The following is a 24,293-nucleotide window of genomic DNA, read 5'->3' as shown; positions in this document are numbered from 1 at the left end:
TTTCCCCCAACATTTGGGGAGAAAAGAGTGCGTCTTATAGTCTGAAAAATACGGTGTGTGTGTATGTACATATATATATATATATATATATTATAGATGCACAGTACAGACCAAAAGTTTGTACATACCTCATTCAAAGAGTTTTATTTATTTTCATGACTCTGAAAATTGTAGATTCACATTGAAGGCATCAAAACTATGAATTAACATGTGTAGAATGGAATACTTAACAAAAAAGTGTGAAACAACTGAAGATATGTCTTATATTCTAAGTTCTTCACAGTAGCCACCTTTTGCTTTGATTACTGCTTTGCACACTCTTGGCATTATCTTGATGAGCTTCAAGAGGTAGTCACCGAACATGGCTTTCACTTCACAGGTGTGCCCTCCTCAGGTTTAATAAGTGGAATTTCTTGCCTTGTAAATGATGTTGGGACCATCAGTTGTGTTGTGCAGACATCTGGTGGAAACACAGCTAATAGTCCTACTGAATAGACTGTTAGCTGCTTTTTTCTTGCCATAATACAAATTCTAAGTAAAGAAAAACGAGTGGCCATCATTACTTTAAGAAATGAAGGTCAGTCAGTCCGAAAAATTGGGAAAACTTTGAAAGTGTCCCCAAGTGCAGTGGCAAAAACCATCAAACGCTACAAAGAAACTGGCTCACATGAGAACTACCAAGGAAAGGAACACCAAGAGTCACCTCTTCTGTGGAGGATAAGTTTATCCGAGTCACTAGCCTCAGAAATCGCAGGTTATCAGCAGCTCAGATTAGAGACCAGGTCAATGCCACACAGAGTTCTAGCAGCAGACACATCTCTAGAACAACTGTTAATAGGAGACTTTGTGCAGCAGGCCTTCATGGTAAAATAGCTGCTAGGAAACCACTGCTAAGGACAGGCAACAAGCAGAAGAGACTTGTTTGGGCTAAAGAACACAAGGAATGGACATTAAACCAGTGGAAATCTGTGCTTTGGTCTGAGGAGTCCAAATTTGAGATCTTTGGATCCAACCACCGTGTCTCTGTACGACGCAGAAAAGGTGAATGGATGGACTCTACATGCCTGGTTCCCACTGTGAAGCATGGAGGAGGAGGTGCGATGGTGTGGGGGGCTTTGCTGGTGACACTGTTTGGGATTTATTCAAAATTGAAGGCATACAGAACCAGCATGGCTACCACATCATCTTGCAGCGGCATGCTATTCCATCTGGTTTGCGTTTAGTTGGACCATCATTTATTTTTCAATAGGATAATGACCCCAAACACATCTCCAGGCTGTGTAAGGGCTATTTGACTAAGGAGAGTGATGGGGTGCTACGCCAGATGACCTGGCATCCACAGTCACTAGACCTGAACCCAATCGAGATGGTATGGAGTGAGCTGGACCGCAGAGTGAAGGCAAAAGGGCCAACAAGTGCTAAGCATCTCTGGGAACTCCTTCAAGACTGTTGGAAAACCATTTCCGGTGACTACCTCTTGAAGCTCATCAAGAGAATGCCAAGAGTGTGCAAAGCAGTAATCAAAGCAAAAGGTGGCTACTTTGAATAACCTAGAATATAAGACATTTTCATTTTTCACACTTTTTTGTTAAGTATTTCATTCCACATGTGTTAATTCATAGTTTTGATGCCTTGAATGTGAATCTACAATTATCAGTCATGAAAATAAAGAAAACTCATTTAAAGTGCGTGCTGTATATGGGGGTATATGGAGTGGAGGTTGTATATGGGGGTATATCAGGTGCAGGCTGTATATGGGGTGTGGGCTGTATATGGGGTGCGGGCTGTATATGGGGTGCGGGCTGTATATAGGGTGCGGGCTGTATATGGGGCTATATGGGTTTCTGGCAGTATATGGGGGTGCAGACTGTTGTATTACATTTATGTTTGGGTGGGAGGATCGGTGGCAAAATATACCTCGTGGCTTCTTCCCTGATCTTTCCTGACCCTACAACTGGATCTTGGCTCTGACATCTCATATTGGTCTGCAAATATTTTTTTTTTTTTTTTTTTACTTTGAATTTTTATTGAGATTTTCAATTTACGTTTTTCATACATAAAATAAAACATAAAATTCACAATTCTTATCGAACCTAGACAAACAATGACAGGACAGGTGAGGAGGGTTAGGAGGGGAGAGGAGAAATAGGAGGGAAGAGGGAAGGGTTTCAAGAGTCCATGCTCTTTCCATAGGACCCATAGGCCTCAGTCTCACAGATCCTCCTGTCCCGCAAAGTAGTCCCATGGTGCCCACACGGCCTGGAAGCGGTCAACTGTGTCATGCAATAGTGCCGTGAGATGTTCCATGCGTCTAACGTCCAGTAATCTATACCTGAGGCTCTGGAGTGAGGGTGTCCCTGGCTGCCTCCAATTCTTTGCAATTAAGCATCTGGCCGCCGTAAGGATGTGGGACAAAAGCTTAGAGGCCGTTTTTCCCAATCCCCCATTCCCAAGACCCAGAACATAGATCAGGGGATCAAGATCAACCTCTATATATAGTACTTTATGGATCAACCCTCTAACCCGCTCCCAGAAGGGGACTATCCCTGGACAGGACCAGAATATGTGCAGAATGGTGCCCCTGCCTCCCCCGCATCTCCAGCAACAAGCCGGTATGGAGGGGTCTATGCCATGAAGGAAATCTGGAGTGTGGTACCAAAATAGCAAAATTTTATAGATATTTTCCTTATATAGTGTGCATATTGACGTCTTGGCGGCGTTTCCCCAGATTGCTGCCCATTCCTGAGGAAGTATCCGCCTTCCCAATAGAGACTCCCATTTCCGCATGTATGGAAAAGACCCCTCGGGCCCCTCCCGTGAATCAGAAAGCAAAATGTAAATTTCCGAAATCAGCCCCGTAGTATCAGTGCCCCTTCTGCAAATTTTCTCAAAATCTGTGGGAATCGAGGCCCCTGCCCTGCCAAACAAGGAGCCAGCCAAGTCTCTGATCTGCAGATATTGGAAAAACTCTCGATTAGAGAGAGAGAATTTATCTCTAAGGTACTCAAAGGAATGGATCTGCATTGTACTTCCATCTATAATGTCTGCAAATCTGAATAGACCTGCCTTGAGCCAGGGGTGCACCATGTCCGACTCCAGACTGCTTGGGAGCAAGGGTTGGTATATGAAGGACACCAGAGGGGAGCAGGGGGATGCCAAAGGAAATCTTCTAATGCAAAATGCCCAGAGGTCCCTAGTGAACTGCATCGGTCCAAGAAGAGGGGGGGGGGCGAATCACACCGGGCCGGGGGCCACAGGAGCGCGTTTGGATGTATAGGCGCCAGCCAAAGTTTTTCAATCTCAGTCCACCTGTTGTATGCCCAAAGGGACACCCAACAGGGGATCCTCCTAAGATGGGCCGCCCAATAGTATTTTAGGATGTCCGGGACAGAAAGCCCCCCCCTGTTTCTCCGAGCCATCAACACCTCCCTGGCCACCCTATGACGTTTGTTACACCAAATAAATCTAAGGATAGCCGCCTGAAGGGACTTCAGCTCCTTTATTGGTACCTTAACTGGGAGGGTTTCAAAGAAATATAATAATTTTGGGAGCAAGCTCATTTTAACCGCCGCAATGCGCCCCATCCACGAAAGAGGGAGGGGCAACCACTTGCTCAAAAGAGTTCTCAGCTCTCGGAAAAGGGGGGGGAAGTTAAGGTTATAGAGGGAATCATAAGTAGATGTGAGGTTAACCCCCAGGTACTTGACCGCATCTGTCTTCCAACGAAACTTAAAATTCAAACGCAGGTAATCCAGGGTCACCGGGTCGAGATTCAAGGGCATTGCCTCCGTTTTGCTAGAGTTGATCTTATACCCCGAAAGGCTCCCGTACCTACCCAAGGTGCACATTAAAATTGGAAGGGACACATGGATGTTAGTAAGTGTAATGAGCACATCGTCGGCAAAAAGTGAGATTTTAAACGGTTTATTCCTGACCAGGACCCCCGAGATGTCTGGGTTGCTCCTGACCGAGGCCGCGAGGGGCTCTATGCATAGCGCAAAAAGGAGGGGGGACAGGGGGCACCCCTGCCTGGTGCCATTGGAGATGAGAAAAGGCTTAGAGATGTGGAGGGGGAGTTTGATAGAGGCCGTAGGAGCGCTATACAGGGACTTCAAGGCCCGCATAAAGCCACCCGAGATCCCAAAGACCTCCATTGTCTTGAAGAGAAAAGGCCACGCAAGGCGGTCAAAAGCCTTCTCTGCATCTAGACTCAACACCAACGCCTGTTGCTTCGTCCGATTTGCCACATCCACCAGGTCTATGACCTTCCTGGTGTTGTCCCCCCCCTGACGGCAAGGGACAAAACCCACCTGGTCTTTATACACGAGTTGGGGCAACCATCGATTAAGCCTGGCCGCCAAGAGCTTGGTGAACATCTTCAAATCGGAGTTCAAAAGGGCTATTGGTCTATAATTAGCACAGTCCAATGGGTCCCTGGGTGGCTTGGGCAGGAGGATTAAATGGGAGTGTAGCATGGATGGAGGGATAGGGTCACCCTGAATGAAAGAGTTAAACAAGGCGGCCATGTGTGGGAGGAGCTCCGCCGCAAACACCTTGTAATAAAAATAAGTAAAGCCGTCCGGGCCCGGTGACTTCCCGCCAGGCAGGGCTTCCAGAACTTGCTCCAGTTCCTCTGTAGTAATCTCTTCATTCAAAGCCGCGGCTGCTCCGCAAGGCAGTGAAGGGAGCTCAAGGGCCGAAAAATAGTCCCCAAGTGCCCCAGCCCCGCGCGAAGCCATGCCCGGGGGAACCGGAAGGTTATAAAGCTTGTTGTAGTAATTGAAAAAAATGTCAGCTATTGAAGCGGGGTGATAGTGGATAGTGCCCTTTTCGTCGCGCAGAGCCTGAGGGCATGAGGATGTAGCGCGCTCCTTAAGCTGCCTGGCGAGTAAGGTATGAGCCTTATTACTCCTTTCATAGTATCTTTGTTTGGAAAAGGTTAGCAATTTTTCTGCTCTGCCAATTGCCACGTCTCTCAACTTTTCCCTAAGGCTGATGACTCTCCTAAGAATAGTCAGTGATGGGGCAGCCGCCAGTCTCCCCTCCTGTAGCTTAAGATGGGCCGTTATAGAGTCCCGCTGGCTTGTGGCATTCTTTTTAGCCCTGGCGCCCTCTCTAATGCATAGTCCCCTCATCACTGCCTTGTGAGCTTCCCAGAGTGTTGCCGGCGACGTGACCGTGCCCGTGTTCAACTGAAAGAATTCGACCAGTTGCTTATTTAAAAAGGCCCTAGTGTCGGGATTTTTGATCAGAGATTCATTAAGGCGCCAATGCTGAGGCCTAGGTCGAGGACCATCTTTCTTGAAGTCCATTATGAGTGGGGAATGGTCTGACCACGTAATGGATCCCATTTCCACCCTCTCAAGACGCCCCAGCAGCTGTGAGTCAATGAAAAAATAGTCAATTCTGGTGTGCGTCTGATGCGGATGCGAGTAGAAGGAAAAGGCCTTCTCTCCCGGGTGGTCCACCCTCCAAGCGTCGTATAAAGCCCCTGATCTAATGAGCCTCCGAAAGTCCCGGGACAAATTTTTCAAAGCACCCGATGGAGGGTGTCCACCCACAGAGAGTCTGTCGGCCACCTCCGAAAAAGGGATGTTAAAGTCTCCCCCCAACACCGTAGAGGCCGGTGCCAGTCCGCCTATCAGATCGAGTATTTTCTTAAGAAAGCGTATCTGCCCTTCATTAGGTGCATAAATGTTGGCCAGTATGTGCGGGGATCCCCCCAGTTGGCCCTCCAGAATCACATATCTACCCTCTGGATCGCAGTGAGAACCCGTAATTTGTAGAGGACAACTGGAGGATATTAAAATAGCAACTCCCCCCCTCTTGGAGCCCGAGTAAGCCGAGTAATGGATGGGAAAGCGGTGGGACGCAAATTTGAAAGTGTTTGATTCCACAAAATGTGTTTCTTGGATAAAGGCTATGTCTGCACCTGATGTTTTCAGTTCCTGTAGCAGCAATTTCCTCTTACGGGGTGAATTCAGACCTTTTACGTTAAGAGAGATAATGCGGGTCATATCTAAAACTTAGAAGTAAGAAAAAGCTAATGGCACACCTATACCGTCGGGGGCATGACTTCCCCTGTGAAGCCGGCCAGAGGAGATGGTCCATACGACAAAGGGCCGCAGCTCCCAGGGACTCTAGAAGGGGTGGTACCTGAAAGGACACATAAGGAAAAAACATCGGGGAGGGGGGAAGACAAGGACAAACATAGAAATGAACATGAATTAAGAACATTAACCAAAATGCATAAACCTTAGGCATAGATTCCCGGGGGGTCAACCCGGAAGGGAGAGACCTAGAGGGAGGTTCCCCAACCCGCCTGAGCTAAGAGAGCCACCCACCTCACTCCCCAGTAGCCCTCCCACGGGGGTCAGTCCAGTGGCCACGGGCCCGTGCCAAAAGGAAACAAGGGAAAAAAAAAACAAAACAAAAAACCTCAACCACTAACTCCAAGTAAGGGGACCGGGCTCCCGCCAACCCCCCTACCACCCACGGCATCATTGTGGCTACAGCCCCCCCCCTTATGCAGCTCAACAGACCCAGAGGGCCGCAGATGACACAATGGACAGTCAGAGGCTTGCTGTAGAGAGAGTCACAGTATCACAAAGCATGCTCAGCCACTGGAACTCAGAGGGTATAAGAAATAGGCACCAACCAGGTTAAGAAGTGTCCTCAACGGTGAGCCGGGGAGGGGGGCGACGCGCGGCCCCTACCTCCTCTCCCCCCCAAAGCCCCACGCCCTCCACCCCTCACCTTGGACCACACGGGAGGGGGCGGCCCTTCTAACCTTTGCAAGTCCCAATCTGGGATACAGACCGCTGGAATGTCCAGTGCTTCACAGAACAGAGTGGTATCTGCTGGAGTGCGAAGGGTCGCCGATTTACCCCCTCTGCGCGCTGTTAGTGCAAATGGGTAACCCCAGCGGTATGGAACCTGGTGCTCCTTCAGGCTCGTGAGGAGGGGTTTGAGGTGCCGCCTTTTCTGGAGTGTGATGCGAGAAAGATCCGGGAAAAGCTGGATTTCCTTGCCATTGAACACAGGTGCCGTGCGCCTCATTCTAGCCTTAGCCATGATCAGTTCTTTGGTGGAGAAGTCGTGAATGCAACAAATGATGTCCCGGGGTTGGGTGGATAAATTCTTCGGCTGTAAAGCCCTGTGTGCCCTGTCCAGCTTGATGATGTTAGAAGGGGGAGCGTCCAACACTTCATTAAAGATGGATTGTAGTATGGAGTTTGTGTCCTCGGGCCCATCTGACTCTGGGACCCCCCTCACACGGACATTGCAACGGCGTCCTCTGTTGTTGAGATCCTCTATGTGAGACTGCATATCCTCCATTATTTTTTGTTGCGATGTTGCCAGTTTGTGTAATTCTGATACATGGGATCTGGTGATGTCATGCTCTTCCTCCAGGGATTCAATTCTGCCAGACAATTGCTGCAAATCTCTCCTCACTTCAGCTATTTCTGACCTGCAAGTTGCTTTAACCTCACGTATGAGGCATTGAAAGTCCTCTTTAGAAGGAAGTTTACTTATGAAATCATGCATGTCCTTATAGAAGGTGTCTGGCCCTTTAAGGTGAGCACCTGCAGTAATAGACGCTGGAGTTTTAGTCTGGTGCTGGGGAAGCTGGGGAGGATGATCTCCACACCGAGGCCCAGAGGGGGGAAGCAGGCTGCTCTGTTCCCTGATATTACCAGCTGTAGCTGCAGTCCCTTCTTCTCCCGGCAGTGGGGAGGGCTGCCCCCCGACCTCCACCTTATCTCCCACAGCCACTATGTGCTCCTGGGCCTGCTGCTGCTGTGCCTGAGGATCCGATGCAGTGCAGGGCTGCTGAGCCAAGGCATCCCCTGTTGGATCTGCTGCAGAGATTCCTCCACTCCCCCCTGTGTCCCCGCTCACCCACTCCTCCTTCTCTTGCTGCTTAGCAGGCCGGGCCAGTGCCTCCATTTCCCCTCCATGCTCCTGGAAAGATGGCGTCCGGGCCTCCCCTGGACCCTGTTCCAGGCCCAAGAAAGTATCCAGCGCCGTGGTGTGCAGCGGGGGGGCCACCGATGCCTGCTGCGACGGTTTAATCCTCCGTGGTCCCATCCTGAGAGCCGGTGAGTAGGTTTGTGCTTATGATAAGTGCTGATTTAGCTGAGGGTCAACAGGAGCTCCTCTTCCCCACGTCCACTCAGCTCAGCATCCTGGACACGCCCCGGTCTGCAAATATTTAATATGTCATGTGTGCATCATGTTCAATTTATAAAATAAAAAAGAGGACAGGAGTCATGAGAAATGTCATTGCATTGTAATAGGATTCCTGTGACTGTTTGTTATTTTCTTATTGTGTCTGGGAATTGCATTTCCTCGCAGTCCCACATCACAATCCAGAGGTGCAGGGAGAACATCAACAGAAAACGCCATAAAATGCAATTATCCGAATCCTCACCTGGAGGCGACTTTAGATGGGGGGATGAGCAACAAAGGACAGGTCTTAAGAATGTGTGTATGACTTTCCAATCACATGGAAGACTTGTTTCTGCTTTCCCCCCCCATACCCCCACTCACAAGAGTAGTGTGAGAAAACCTATGGACACACGGACGGTGGTTGTAACCCAAAATGAAAACCAGTAGAAAAATCTAGGACTGGTTGTAGGCCGTAGGGACTGGAGTTGGACGCGAGACGAGTATGCAGTCCAATGTGGCAGATCCGATAGCGTCGCTACTCCCTGTTGCTGGGAGGACGTGGAACTGCACGGGGACTGGACTGACTCTCACAGACGGCTCCGTTGTGCTAGGCCGGGCAGTGGCAGGAGGACAGGGAGCATCCATAATAATAACAGCTGAGGTGAACTTAGAGGAAATGCGGCTGTTGATGTTTGATACTAATGAAGCGTACTATGAGATGTGCCCGTTACTTCTCGTGTAAAGTTGCCTTCCAGAAACTGTGTAGTAAAGAACTGTTGTGTAATGGTTAGCACACATGGCGAGTAATACTGAGCGAATGTGATAAAAATCGCATTCCACTGGGACCAATATTATTGTATGGGCCCACTTCCATGAGCAATTGTTTTCTCAGCCCTAATCGAACCAAGAAAACAGTTGCAGCATTCTGCGGGTGCAATGCAATCCTGTTTCACTTGCACCCCTACAAGTCTATGGGGTGAGAGAAACATCACACTGCACTCACGTTACACCGGTGTAACGCGAGTGCAGTGCAATTCTCGCATCAGCCAGCAACGGACGAGAGAGGGCGATAAATCCCTCCCTCTCCTCCGCAGGGCCTGCCCTCCCCTCCGTAGCTGTGGTCTGATCAGACTACAGTCACATGACACTCGGCTCCTGCCATGCTGCTAGCGTGAGCCGAGTGTCATGCAAGGACTCCTAGTAATCCCCGTGTGGCCTCAGCCTAATAAGAACTATCAGTCTCCGTTTCCTCCACGAGATGGTCCTGGCCTGCCCAAGACAGTGTCAAGAAGCGACCTCCTGAGAGGAATGGACAGCACCGCACCTCTCCACACCCCCAGCCAGAACCATAACAGTTATCCTGTGAAGTAGGGCCAGGTCGCTTATCGGAGGAAAGCCCTCGCCTACGACTACCACCTCCTGGTCCAACTTTACATCACCACGGAAGGGGCTGGGGCACAGACAACTCTAAATCGAATCAAATCTTTATTTCTATATAGCGCTAACATATTCCGCAGTCCTTTACATACATCAGGAACACTGTCCCCATTGGGGCTCACAATCTAAGGTCCCTATCTGTATGTCTTTGGAGTGTGGGAGGAAACCGGAGTACCCAGAGGAAACCCACGCAAACACGGGGAGAACATACAAACTCCTTGCAGATGGTGTCCTTGGTGGGATTTGAACCCAAGACTCCAGCGCTGCAAGACTGCAGTGCTAACCACTGAGCCACCGTGCTGCCCGTACTCTGCCCACAAAGTAAGTTCTCAGTGTGAGTATCTAATTGTTTGCCCACGCAACGTTCATTAATGAACACTGTGTGCGCATCCTTGCAGTGCACATGGGAATTTAAAGGGACGGTATCCAGCAAGTTCCCGCCAGCGGCCTGAGCGCGTCTGTCCCCGGTAATCTGCTCGGGGGCCACAGAAAAGGTCCCCACCCCTGGTTTAGACCATACTGAGCTCCATATAAAAATAAAAAAGAACAGATGATCCATCTAATATCAGATTAATAGCACAAGTGAACACCAATAAAAAAAGCTTCGAACACCATTAAACAAAATACTATGTACCCCGAAACTACAACATTTCCAAACAAAACAATTCACATTTGATTAAATAAAAATTTTTAGGGCATCCGAAATGTCAAGACTAGTGCTAGTCGAACTCGCAAAAAACTGGGACCGGCATGTCCCTGCTAAATTAAAAAAAAAAAAAATGGATCCGCTCCGGAATCTGATACCTATATAAGTTTATGGGAACCAGAATCTGGAGATTAAAAACGTTGGTGGAAGAGATAAGGGGGTAGGAGCGTGCGGTGTACTCACTGAGGCTGTGTTATGGCGGCAAGCTGCTTCCGGGTCACGCTTTCCCTTCCAGAGCCCACAATTAAGTCTCATTGAATATTCACTGCTTTGCCTGCCCACGTGTAATTGGTTGCAGTTAGACACGCCCCCACCTTAAGTGGCAACATGTGAGCTGACTGCACCCAATCACAAGCGCCAGGATGGCCGGTGGGCTGGGAAAGCAATGCAAGTGTCTGCAGGTCATTATGGTGGTATCAAATTAAATGAATAAATAAAATAATCGGCGCAGGGTCCTCCATATTCTGATGCCAGCACAGATAAAGCCCAAGGCTGCGGCCCCCAGCTGTCGGGCTTTATCTGTGCTGTGTATCAAAATAAGCCCAGAGTCACATGTGCATGGGACTCTCATCACATCACCCGACATGGCCTGCCTCTCTCCGAACATGAGCGTGCAGCTCCATAGAAACACAACAGCCGACCCGCCCTATCAGGAGAGTGTGCAGCTGTGCCGGGTGATGCGAGACGACACGAGACTCGCGCGAGTCCCTTGCAAGTGTGACTCCGGCCTAAGAGAAACCGCATGTAGCTTTTTTTTATTTTATTTAAATAATTAGTTTAAAAAAAAAACAAAACAATGTGCGGTCCCCTCCAATTTTGATACTCAGCCAAGATAAAGCCAGCTGTGGAGTGGTATTCTCAGCCCGCAGCTGCCCGGTATTGCATCCATTACATGTGACAATTCTGGTGCTTTACAGGCTCTTTCATTGCCCTGGTGCGGTGGCAATCGTGGTAATAGCAGGGGTTAATACCAGCGCACAGCTGCTACTAAACCCTAGGTTAGTGATGGCACTGGTGTCTGAGAGACCTGCATCACTAACCTGTAAATGAAAGTAAATAAGTACAAACACAAAGAAAAATCCTTTATTTGGAATAAAATACAAAAACACACCCTCCTTCACCACTTTATTAACCCCAAACACCCTTCCAGGCCCGGCGTAATCCACACGAGCCGTGATGAGCAATGACTGCAGGCAGACGCTGTCACAGGCTGGGGGCGCATCTGATTGTAACCAATCACAGAGGGCAGGTGGGCGGGGAAAGCTGTGTGTGTGCGCGATGAGCCTATTGCGCAATACAGGAAGTGAATGCGTGACCCGGAAGGAGTTTGGTGCCATGACACAGAGTCGCCATAAGTATGAAATGCTCACTTAATTCTTGTTTTCTTTATTTTTCCTTTAATTTCCCCAGTGCCGAATCCGGATAGTACAACCGGAATCCTGTGCCTGGGTTTGGCACCCGGGCATCTTTGAAACCACGCGGAACCAGACTTTTAGGCGGGCTTTGCACGTTGTGACATCGGTAACAATGTGTTACCGACGCTGCAGTGATAGTCCCTGCCCCCGTCGCAGGTGCGATATCTTGTGATTGCTGGCGTAGCGAATATTATCGCTACGCCAGCTTCACATGCACTCACCTGCCCTGCGACGTGGCTCTGGCCGGCGACCTGCCTTCTTCCTAAGGGGGCGGGTCGTGCGGCGTCACAGCGATGTCACACGGCAGGCGGCCAATAGGAGCAGAGGGGCGGAGATGAACGGGACGTAAACATCCCCCCCACCTCCTTCCTTCCGCATTGCAGCCGGGACACAGGTAGGAGATGTTCATCGCTCCATACACAGCGATGTGTGCTGCCGCAGGAATGAGGAACAAAATCGTACCTGTCGCTGCAGCGAATTTATGAAAATGACCGACGCTACATCGATCACCCGATTGTGATGTTTTTGAGATTGGTGTATCTAGGCTTTACACGCTGTGACATTGAAAGTGAAATCCGGCACCGGTAACAATTTGACCCCAACGAGATCGCAGGTGCGATGTCGCAGCATGCAAAGTGCCCCTTATAGTCCGGGTCCGCTCAGCCTTAGTCCAGACAAAACAATGAAAGAAATCACTTTGTTTTAATGTGGTAAACTTACCGGACCCTGCTCCAGTGACGCCTGCTTCTACCACTAGGTGCCGCTGTACTGACTCTGAGGGCAGCACTGGTGATATAGGAGGTGGTGATGTTGACAGCGATTGGTGGCTCAGTGCCCACACGAGATTCTAGTAAAAGCGTCCATCTAAAACATTCCACAAGAGTTTTCCTTCTGTCTGTAACTTTTACATTTATTATTTTCACAGTTTTGAAATCCGGGCAAATATCCGAGGAAGATTCATCTTGAAGCCATAATGGAGAAAGGAGAAAGCGATGTGTGGGGAGATGAGCGGTGCAAAGAGGAGGATCCTACAGGTAATCGCCCCGGCGAGGAGTAATGACTAGTGATGGGCGGACCCGCAGATACCCGGGATCGGCGGATGCAACCAGGTCTATAGGGACCTGAATCAGGCGTTTTTAAAATAGTGTAGAACTTAAAAGAATAGGTGACCCCTAAAGTATAACGCCAAAATTGTTAATTCTGGAAAACTCAAAAAATTACCACAGGACCACATTATAAATGCAAAAGGGAAAAATATTTTATTGAAATAATTTACAAAAGAAGGTGAAGCCATAAAACAAGGAAGAGTGTCGAAGATGGAAAATGCCACACAAGGGGAACAGAGTAATATACACTCCAACCAACCTCCCTAGTGACACCCAGTAATAATAAAGGGTTAATTACATATAGTAGTGCAAATTACAGCAGCATATAAGTAACCAGAAAAATTGAAAATTGGTCAGCGACTCACAGGTTAAAGTGTTTGATTGCACACACTATAGACATTCCACAGAGCTATCCACTCATCAAGTCTGTACAGCAGCAATTAAGCTGGTTAGTAACTGCTGTGATACTGCGTGCGCCTCATAAGCAGACACTAACACAAACAGACCCCCATAAAACAACACTTTCAGTGCCAGGCAGCATGCAAAAATAAGGCGATTGTGTACATTATATATATATATATATATATATATATATATATATACAGTATATGCAGACCACTGAAACCCACATTACCTTAAGTCATGCTGTAGCACACAACGACCTGGGCACAGGGAGGCCGGACGCACCTCGACGTACGTTTCACCTGATCGGCTTCATCAGGAGGCGTGGCTATACGGGGAGGAAAGGGTTTAAATGCTCCTTTTCACAAAGTCCCAAATAGAACAAATAAGCACGCTTAGCGCCATGTTGTCCTGCTCCCCCATATAAGGGCGCTTTCACACTTGTGTTGAACGGCAGCCGTTGCTATCTGCCGTCTTGAGGAATTACTGTAACCGTTGCAGGAAACCGTTTTATTCCTCATAGACTTTTATTAGCTACGGATAGCAACGGATGGTCCTGCGTTGCATTCGCTTCGCGGCGCATCAGTTGTTTTGTCGCTGACCGTCAGTGACCGTCGGGCGAAGGGAACGCTGAATGTAGCGGTTTTTGTTGCTGTAACAGAACACACTCCGCAGGATATCGTTGGAATCCGTTACAAGGCAAAATGAATGTCTATGATGCAGGATTCCGTCACGTTCTACTGAGCATTTCCAGCAGAACATTCTAAATCGTTTAAAAGCACTCCTGGTCTCTCTCTCTGTCTGTCGGTGTCTCTCTCTGTCGGTCGGTCGGTCTCTCTCGGTCTCTATCTCTCTGTCGGTCTATCTCTCTCTCTCTGTCAATGTCGGTCTATCTCTCTCTCTGTCAATGTCGGTCTCTCTCTCTCTCTCTCTGTCAGTCTGTCTCTCCCTCTCTCCCCCTCTCTCATACTCCCCGATCACGGGCGCGACACTGCACAGCTGTCACACTTCTCTGGTGGGTTCTCCTCTTTTGAAAATGCCGGCCGCTCATTATTCCATCTCATATTCCCTGCTTCCCCCGCCCACCGGCGCCTATGATTGGTTGCAGTCAGACGCGCCCCCATGCTGAGTGACAGCTGTCTCACTGCAACCAATCACAGCCGCCGGTGGACGGGTTTATATCGTGCAGTACAATAATTACCGTATTTTTCGCTTTATAAGACGCACCGGAATATAAGACGCACCCCAAACTTAGACATAGAAAAAGGTAAAAAAAAGAAAAATGGGGTCTGTCTTATACTCCGGTGTTCTCTTACCGGAGGGGGGCAGCAGTGGTGGTGAAGCGGGGTCACAGGAGGCACAGGTTGTGCTGGCAGGCGCGGCAGGTCAGTGGCAGCGGGGTCCTTGGTTGCAGGTGCCGTGGCGTCCGTGGTTGCAGGCGCGGTGGCGTCCGCGGTGGCAGGATCCGTGGGGTCCGTGGTGGCGGCAGCAGCCGTGGCGGGTGAGCCGTGCAGCAGGCCGGTGCAGTGAGTGTCCGCGGTCCCGGTTCAGTGGTGGCAGTGGCGGCGGCGACTGCTCAGTGGTGGCAGGGACTGCTCAGTGGTGGAGTGTGTCCGCGGTCCCGGTTCAGTGGTGGCAGCGGCGGTGGCGACTGCTCAGTGGTGGCAGGGACTGCTCAGTGGTGGAGTGTGTCTGCGGTCCCGGTTCAGTGGTGGCAGCGGCGGCGGCGATGGCTCAGTGGTGGGAGTGGCGGCGACGGCTCAGTGGTGGGAGCGGCGGCAACTGCTCAGTGGTGGCAGCGGCAGGGACTGCTCAGTGGTGGAGTGTGTCCGCGGTCCCGGTTCAGTGGTGGCAGCGGCGGCGACGGCTCAGTGGTGGGAGTGGTGGCGACGGCTCAGTGGTGGGAGCGGCGGCAACTGCTCAGTGGTGGCAGCGGCAGGGACTGCTCAGTGGTGGAGTGTGTCCGCGGTCCCGGTTCAGTGGTGGCAGCGGCGGCGACGGCTCAGTGGTGGGAGCGGCGGCGATGGCTCAGTGGTGGGAGCGGCGGCGACGGCTCAGTGGTGGAGTGTGTCCGCGGTCCCGATTCAAGTAATGGCGCCCGGAGCGACGCATGCGCAGATGGAGCTCTCATCCAAGGGCTCCATCTGCGCACGCGCTGACTCCCGGAGCAGCGCGTGCGCAGATGGAGCTCTCATCCAAGAGCTCCACCGGCGCCATCATTTGAAAGTGGGACCGCGGACAACTGGTAAGCTGCACAGCCGCCCGCCCCCATGCCAGCAGGCTGCCCGCCCACCCTGCGTACAAGCCGCCGGGTACCTGTGCTTGCGTGCGGTGGCAGCCGGGTACCCATGGCTGTGTGCGGGCGGCAGCGGGGTAACTGTGTGAGGGCGGCAGCCGGGTACCTGTGTGAGGGCGGCAGCCGGCTGCCGCCCGCACGGGCACCCGACTGCCGCTCGCACACAGCACCCGGCTGCCGCCCGCACACAGCCATGGGTACCCGTCTGCCACCGCATGCAAGCACAGGTACCCGGCTGCCGACCCCACACAGCACCCGCTGCCGCCCGCACACAGCCACGGGTACCCGGCTGCCGCTGCACGCAAGTACAGGTACCCGGCCGCTTGCATGCAGCCACAGGCACCCGGCCGCCCGATCGCCTCAGACAGGACCCCCCCCCCGCTACCGCTTTATAAGACGCACCCCCCATTTTCCTCCCAAAATTTGGGGAGGAAAAGTGCGTCTTATAAAGCGAAAAATACGGTAAGTAAATAATTAAAAAAAAACGACATGCGGTCCCCCCCAATTTTGATACCAGCCAAGATAAAGCCACACGGCTGAAGGCTGGTATTCTCAGGCTGGGGAGCCCCACGTTATGGGGAGCCCCGCAGCCTAAAAATATCAGCCAGCAGCCGCCTGGAATTGCCGCATCCTTTCGATGCGACAGTACCGGAACTCTACCCGGCTCATCCCGAATTGCCCTGGTGCGGTGGCAATTGGGGTAATAAGGAGTTAATGGCAGCACTTAGCTGCCACTAAGTCCTAGGTTAATCATGTCAGGCATCTATGAGACACCCCCAATGATTAACCTGTAAGTGAAAGTAAATAAACACATACACCCCAAAAAATACTTTATTTGGAAAAAAAGACAAAAAACACCCTCTTTCCCCACTTTATTAATCCCCAAATAGCCCTCCAGGTCCGACGTAATCCAAAAGAGGTCCCACGACGCTTTCAGCTCTGCTACATCGGAAGCTGACAGGAGCGGCAGTAGAACACCGCCGCTCCTGTGAGCTCCATGCAGAAACTGAAGGGAGTCGCGCTGTCAGCGGGGATGTCACTGAGGTAATGCCGGTGTGTGTGTGCGGTGATGGGTGCAGTAGTGCCGGTGTGTGCATGGGGATGACAAAGTCATCCCCAACCCCCCGATCTCCATGGTGACGCCACAACAACCACAGCACGCGGAAGGCCAGAACATCGCACGCGCACAGTACATCTGTGTCCAGGAGTAAGGGTTACTTTGCATGCTGCGACATCGCTAGCCGATGCCGAGCGCGATAGCTCCTGCCCCCGTCGCACATGCGATATGTAGTGCGAGCTGCCGTAGCGAACATTATCGCTACGGCAGCTTCACATGCACTTACCTGCCCTGCGACGTCGCTCTGGCCGGCGACCCGCCTCCTTCCTAAGGGGGTGGGTCGTGCGGCGTCACAGCGACGTCACACGGCAGGCAGCCAATAGAAGCGGAGGGGCGGAAATGAGCGGGACGTAAACATCCCGCCCACCTCCTTCCTTCCACATAGCCGGTGGATGCTGGGCGCAAGTAAGGAGATGTTTGTCGCTCCTGCAGCTTCACACACAGCGATGTGTGGAGCTGCAGGAACGACAAACAACATCGTGCCTGCGGACGCACCGACATTATGAAAATGAACGACGTGACACCGATCACCGATTTTGGACTGTTTCACGTTCGTTCATCTTCTCTCCTAGGCTTTACACGTTGTGACATCGTTACGGGCACCGGATGTTCGTCACTTTCGATGTGACCCCGACGATATCGCAGGTGCGATGTCGCAATATGCAAAGTGCCCCTAAGTTGCAAAGTGCCTCAGCTGATTGCGCTACTCACCTCATTTGCTGCGTGGAGCTGACAGGAGCGGCAGTGTATTCTGCTGCTCCTGTCTCCTTCATGCAGCAGAGCTGGAAGCGACGCTGGACCATCCTGGATTACGCCGGACATGGAGGGCTTTTTGGGGCTTATTAAATTGGTGAACCAGGGAATTTGTTAGTGTTATTTATTTCTAATAAACGATTTTTTCAGGTGTGTGTGTTTATTTACTGTAACTTACAGATTAATCATGGAAGGTATCTCGTGGAGACGCCTGACATGATTAATCTAGGATTTAGTGGCAGCTATGGGCTGCCATTAACTCCTTATTACCCCGATTTGCCAACGCACCAGGGCAAATCGGGAAGAGCCGGGTACAGTTCCAGAACTGTCGCATCTAATGTATGCGGCAATTCTGGGCGGCTGCTGACTGATATTGTTAGGCTGGGGGGCTCCCCATAACGTGGAGCTCCCCATCCTGAGAATTCCAGCCTTCAGCCTTATAACTTTATCTGGCTGGTATTAAAATTGGGGGGACCGCACGCCTTTTTTTTAAATTATTTAATTATTTATTTCTTTGTCGCTCCATTGGGAGACCCAGACAATTGGGTGTATAGCTTCTGCATCCGGAGGCCAAACAAAGTACTACACTTTAAAAAGTGTAACCCCTCCCCTCTGCCTATACACCCTCCCGTGCATCACGGGCTCCTCAGTTTTATGCTTTGTGTGGAAGGAGGCACACATCCACTCATGCATTCTCATTTTAGTTATATCGGTTGGAAGAAAAGTGGGCCCCCACGGGGCCCCCGGCATGTTCCCTTCTCACCCCACTACGTCGGCGGTGCTGTTAAGGTTGAGGTACCCATTGTGGGTACAAAGGCCGGAGCCTCATGCCGTCTCCTTCACCATCCCTTAGCGGCTCTGGGAGAAGTGGGATCCTGAGCGGTCATCCATTCACTGGGACCGTGCTCCCTCCGCAGCCCCTGTGGGAATCTGTCGGACAGGAGCTTATTATCTTCAGGGACCGGGCCCTGCATCACTAAGGTACTCTGTACCCCCATGGGGGATGTGCATGGAGCGCCTTCATCCCGGACGCTGCAGCAGCTGCTTATTTGTGACGGCCGGCGGACTTCCGCGCCGACCGCGCCTGTTTGTCGGCCGCGGTCTTAAATTTAGTCCCCGGCTTCAATTGCGGCCTAGTAGCAAAACTCCCGCCCCCGGGCCTGTCTATCAGGGGTAAGGGCGGGACTGCCGACCTGACGTCGGTTGTGAGGGCCGGAGCATCCTGTATGCCTCCTCCCCCCTCACTGATCACTGTGGGGACTCCAGATTCCCGCACTTTTCTAGCGCCGCCCACGGCCCCACTCCTCCCCAGAGAGCTCCGGCAGCCATTTTTTTGCCATTCTGCCTGTGGAGGATTTCCAGGAAAGAGCTCTGCAACGCTGGGAGACCTAAGGCAGGGAATCTGGAGGACACACACTCCGCTTTTTAGCGGTCGGTAAGCCACACCGGTCACCCGGTGCTGGCCCCCTTAGGGTGCCGGAATAGATACTATATATATATATATATATATATATTATATATTTCTGTTTGGTCGGGCTGTATACCCTTTCCCATATACCCTCAGTGATCACTCTCCTAGGAGACAACAGCATGTCGTCCACAAGGAGCAAGGGTGCCAAGGCACAGGGTTATTTTGCGTCCTGTACCTCTTGTGCGGCTAAGTTGCCTGCGGGTTCCACCTACCCACACTGTGAGCAATGCTCGACCCCTGTTTCGCTTGCTCAGCCGGAGCCTCGGTCACTAGTGGGCCCCTCGGCTCAGGTAGAACCCCTTGCTCCCCCTGTCCAGGCGGCAGGGACAGAGTTTGCAGTTTTTGCTGAAAAACTATCTGAATCACTCTCACAATCCATGGCTCAGTCTATGGACAAATGGTCTGCCAAGCTGCTTGAAGCTTTGCAATCCAGACCGGTCCTTCCACAGGCCCCGGGCCCTGTTGGATCTTCGCCTCCAGGCCCCTCTCTGTCCGCGCCGCAGCACGTTCCCAGGGGGGGCCCTAGGTCTCATGTGGAGGACTCCGGCCCGGACCACAGTCCCAGACCGGCTAAGCAGGCCCGCTGGGAATCTTCCCCGACTTCTTCACGCTGCTCGGGTTCCCAGCTTGAGGACTCTCTGGAGGACGAGGCGGACGTCGCAGCTCAGGGCTCTGAACCTGACGTTGCTCTCAATCTTGATACACCTGAAGGGGACGCCATAGTAAATGACCTTATCTCGTCCATCAACCAGGTGTTAGATATATCTCCCCCGCCGCCACCTGTAGAGGAATCGACTTCTCAGCAGGAGAAACACCAGTTTCGGTTCCCTAAACGTACGCGGAGTGCGTTTTTCGATCACTCTAACTTCAGAGATGCTGTCCAGAAGCCCAGAGCAGTTCCGGACAAGCGCTTTACTAAGCGCCTTACTGACACACGTTACCCCTTCCCCTCTGACGTAGTTAAGGGTTGGGCTCAATGTCCCAAGGTGGATCCCCCAGTCTCCAGATTGGCGGCTAGATCTGTGGTATCGGTTGCAGATGGCTCATCTCTAAAGGATGCCACTGACAGGCAGATAGAACTCCTGGTGAAGTCCATCTATGAGGCCACGGGCGCGTCTTTTGCCCCGGCCTTTGCAGACGTGTGGGCACTCCAAGCTATCTCAGCTTGTCTGGCTGAGATTAATGCTGTCACACGCAATTCTGCTCCGCAAGTTGCGTCTTTGACTTCTCAAGCGTCAGCTTTTTCTTCCTACGCCATGAACGCAGTCCTAGACTCTGCTAGCCGTACAGCTGTGGCATCCGCTAACTCTGTGGCAGTCCGCAGGGCCATGTGGCTGCGCGAATGGAAGGCAGACTCGGCTTCCAAGAGGTTCTTAACCGGTTTGCCGTTTTCTGGCGACCGTTTGTTTGGCGAACGATTGGATGAGATTATTAAGGAATCCAAGGGAAAGGACTCCTCCTTACCCCAGTCCAAACCGAAGAGAGCTCAGCAACGGAAAATACAATCGAGGTTTCGGTCCTTTCGTCCCTCCGCCAAGCCCCAAACCTCTTCGTCCAACAGGCCGGAGAAAGGCCAGAGGAACTCCTATGCGTGGCGGTCCAAGTCACGCCCCCAAAAGGCCGCAGGAGGCACTGCTTCCAAGGCGGCCTCCTCATGACTCTCGGCATCCCCGAACCGCATCCTCGGTCGGTGGCAGGCTCTCCCCCTTTTGCGACGCCTGGTGGCCACATGTTCAAGACCGATGGGTGAGAGACATTCTGTCTCACGGTTACAGGATAGAGTTCAGCTCTCGTCCCCCGACTCGTTTCTTCAGAACCTCGCCGCCCCCCGAGCGAGCCGATGCACTTTTTCAGGCGGTGAACGCTCTGAAGACAGAAGGAGTTGTGATCCCTGTTCCCCCCCAGGAACATGGTCGCGGCTTTTACTCCAACTTGTTTGTGGTGCCAAAGAAGGACGGCTCGTTCCGTCCCGTTCTGGACCTCAAACTCCTCAACAGACATGTGAGCACCAGACGGTTTCGGATGGAATCTCTCCGCTCGGTCATCGCTTCAATGTCACAAGGAGACTTCCTAGCATCGATCGACATCAAGGATGCTTATCTCCATGTGCCGATCGCACCCGAACATCAACGCTTTCTGCGTTTCGCCATCGGGGACGAACACCTTCAGTTCGTGGCTTTGCCTTTCGGCCTGGCGACAGCCCCAAGGGTGTTCACCAAGGTCATGGCATCTGTTGTGGCGGTCCTGCATTCTCAGGGCCACTCGGTGATTCCCTACTTAGACGATCTTCTGGTCAGGGCACCCTCTCAGATGGCGTGTCAAAACAGCCTTTCCGTCGCTCTGGCGACTCTCCAGCAGTTCGGGTGGATCATCAACTTCCCAAAATCCAAGTTGACACCGACCCAATCACTGACGTACCTTGGGATGGAGTTTCATACTCAGTCAGCAGTAGTCATGCTACCGCTGGACAAACAGCTTTCGCTGCAGGCAGGGGTGCAATCTCTTCTTCGGGGTCAGTCACACCCCTTGAGGCACCTCATGCACTTCCTGGGGAAGATGGTGGCAGCGATGGAGGCAGTGCCCTTCGCGCAATTCCATCTGCGGCCACTCCAGTGGGACATTCTCCGCAAATGGGACAGGAGGTCGACTTCCCTCGACAGGAACGTCTCTCTTTCCCTTGCAACCAAGACGTCACTTCAGTGGTGGCTCCTTCCCAACTCTCTGTCGCAGGGAAAATCCTTCCTACCCCCCACCTGGGCTGTGGTCACCACGGACGCAAGCCTGTCAGGGTGGGGGGCGGTTTTTCTTCACCACAGGGCTCAGGGAACCTGGACTCCGATAGAGTCATCCCTTCAGATCAATATTCTGGAGATAAGGGCAGTGTATCTAGCCCTATTGGCCTTTCATCGGTGGCTGGAGGGCAGGCAGATCCGGCTCCAGTCGGACAACGTCACTGCCGTCGCATACATCAACCACCAAGGCGGCACTCGCAGTCGTCAAGCCTTCCAGGAAGTCCGACGGATTCTGCAGTGGGTGGAAGCCACAGCTTCCACCATCTCCGCAGTTCACATCCCGGGCGTAGAAAACTGGGAAGCAGATTTTCTCAGTCGTCAGGGCATGGACGCGGGGGAATGGTCTCTTCACCCAGACGTGTTTCGAGAGATCTGTCGCCGCTGGGGAACGCCGGACGTCGATCTCATGGCGTCACGGCACAACAACAAAGTCCCGGCATTCATGGCCCGGTCTCAAGATCACAGAGCTCTGGCAGCGGACGCATTAGTTCAGGATTGGTCGCAGTTTCGACTGCCCTATGTATTTCCTCCTCTGGCGATGCTGCCCAGAGTGCTGCGCAAAATCAGGTCCGACTGTCGTCGCGCCATTCTCGTCACCCCAGATTGGCCGAGGCGGTCGTGGTACCCGGATCTGTGGCATCTCACGGGGGGTCAACCGTGGGCGCTCCCAGACCGCCCAGACTTGCTGTCACGAGGGCCGTTTTTCCATCTGAATTCTGCGGCCCTCAACCTGACTGTGTGGCCATTGAGTCCTGGCTCCTAGCGTCCTCAGGGTTATCTCAAGATGTCATTGCCACTATGAGACAGGCCAGGAAACCAACGTCCGCCAAGATCTATCACAGGTCTTGGAGGATCTTCTTATCCTGGTGCTCTAATAAGGGTTTTACTCCCTGGCCTTTTGCCTTACCCACTTTTCTTTCATTCCTTCAATCCGGAATGGACAAGGGTTTGTCTCTCGGCTCTCTCAAGGGAAAAGTATCGGCGCTATCCGTATTTTTTCAAAAGCGTCTAGCCCGGCTTCCGCAGGTCCGCACGTTCCTGCAGGGAGTTTGCCACATAGTCCCACCTTACAAGCGTCCGCTGGAACCCTGGGACCTTAACAGGGTGCTAACGGCTCTTCAGAAACCACCTTTCGAGCCGCTGCGGGATGTCTCTTTATCACGTCTTTCGCAGAAGGTGGCATTTCTAGTGGCAGTTACATCGCTCCGTAGAGTGTCGGAGCTGGCAGCGCTGTCATGCAAAGCCCCCTTCCTGGTTTTTCACCAGGATAAGGTGGTTCTGCGTCCGGTCCCGGAATTTCTCCCTAAGGTGGTATCCCCTTTTCATCTTAATCAGGATATCTCCTTACCTTCATTTTGACCTCATCCAATTCACCAATGTGAAAAGGATTTGCACTCATTAGATCTGGTGAGAGCACTCCGGCTCTACGTGTCTCGCACGGCGCCCTTGCGCCGTTCAGATGCCCTCTTTGTCCTTGTCGCTGGCCAGCGTAAGGGATCGCAGGCTTCCAAGTCAACTTTGGCTCGGTGGATCAAAGAACCGATTCTTGAAGCCTATCGTTCTTCTGGGCTTCCGCTTCCTTTGGGGCTGAAAGCCCATTCTACCAGAGCCGTGGGTGCGTCCTGGGCATTGCGGCACCGGGCTACGGCTCAGCAGGTGTGTCAGGCAGCTACCTGGTCTAGCCTGCACACTTTCACGAAACACTATCAGGTGCATACCTATGCTTCGGCAGACGCCAGTCTAGGTAGGCTAGTCCTTCAGGCGGCGGTTGCCCACCTGTAAGAGGGGGTCGTTTTCGACTCTTTTTTTTATCGAGGTATTCTTTTACCCACCCAGGGACTGCTTTTGGACGTCCCAATTGTCTGGGTCTCCCAATGGAGCGACAAAGAAGAAGGGAATTTTGTTTACTTACCGTAAATTCCTTTTCTTCTAGCTCCTATTGGGAGACCCAGCACCCGCCCCTGTTCCCTTCGGGCTGTTTGTTATTTTGTGTACACATGTTGTTCATGTTCAATTGTTCTTTTGGTTCATGGTTTCAGTTCTCCGAACATCCTTCGGATTGAATTTACCTTAGACCAATTTATAAGTTTCCTCCTTCCTGCTTTTGCACCAAAACTGAGGAGCCCGTGATGCACGGGAGGGTGTATAGGCAGAGGGGAGGGGTTACACTTTTTAAAGTGTAGTACTTTGTGTGGCCTCCGGAGGCAGAAGCTATACACCCAATTGTCTGGGTCTCCCAATAGGAGCTAGAAGAAAAGGAATTTACGGTAAGTAAACAAAATTCCCTTCTTCTCTGCTCCATAGTGACATGCCCACCGGCGGCTGTGATTGGTTGCAGTTAGACAGCTGTCACTCAGCGTGTGGGCGTGTCTCACTGCAACCAATCATATTTGCCGGTGGGCGGGGAAAGCAGGGAATACGAGATTGTTTAATGAGCGGCCGGCTTTTTCAAAAGAGAAAAGGCCGCTGGAGTTTAGAGAACAACCGGGCAGCGCCGCGCCGGTGATCGGGGAACGGTAAGTATTCGAGAGGGGTACTCCATTCAGTCACTCTGGTGATTAGCGGTCACCGGTGAGTCCTTCACGGGTGACCGCTAATCAGGACGCGACACAGACAGACCCGCGGT

General features: G+C 51.9%; 1 protein-coding gene across 1 annotated transcript in view; it reads left to right on the top strand.

Annotated features, from left to right (window-relative positions):
* The window catches only part of LOC142246722 (uncharacterized), a 294,524-nt gene that overhangs the window by 6,726 nt on the left and 263,505 nt on the right, over positions 1–24,293 (top strand). The window contains exon 2 of the mRNA XM_075319777.1: positions 12,656–12,764. Within this exon, the coding sequence (XP_075175892.1) occupies positions 12,704–12,764 (61 nt within the window). The 5' untranslated portion in view covers positions 12,656–12,703. The remainder of the gene's footprint in view (positions 1–12,655; positions 12,765–24,293) is intronic.

The sequence above is a fragment of the Anomaloglossus baeobatrachus genome, chromosome 7 (genome assembly GCF_048569485.1).
Source record: "Anomaloglossus baeobatrachus isolate aAnoBae1 chromosome 7, aAnoBae1.hap1, whole genome shotgun sequence".
Taxonomy (NCBI): Eukaryota; Metazoa; Chordata; class Amphibia; order Anura; family Aromobatidae; genus Anomaloglossus; species Anomaloglossus baeobatrachus.
Note: the sequence above shows the minus strand (reverse complement) of the source record. Positions and strands in the feature narration are given on the sequence as shown.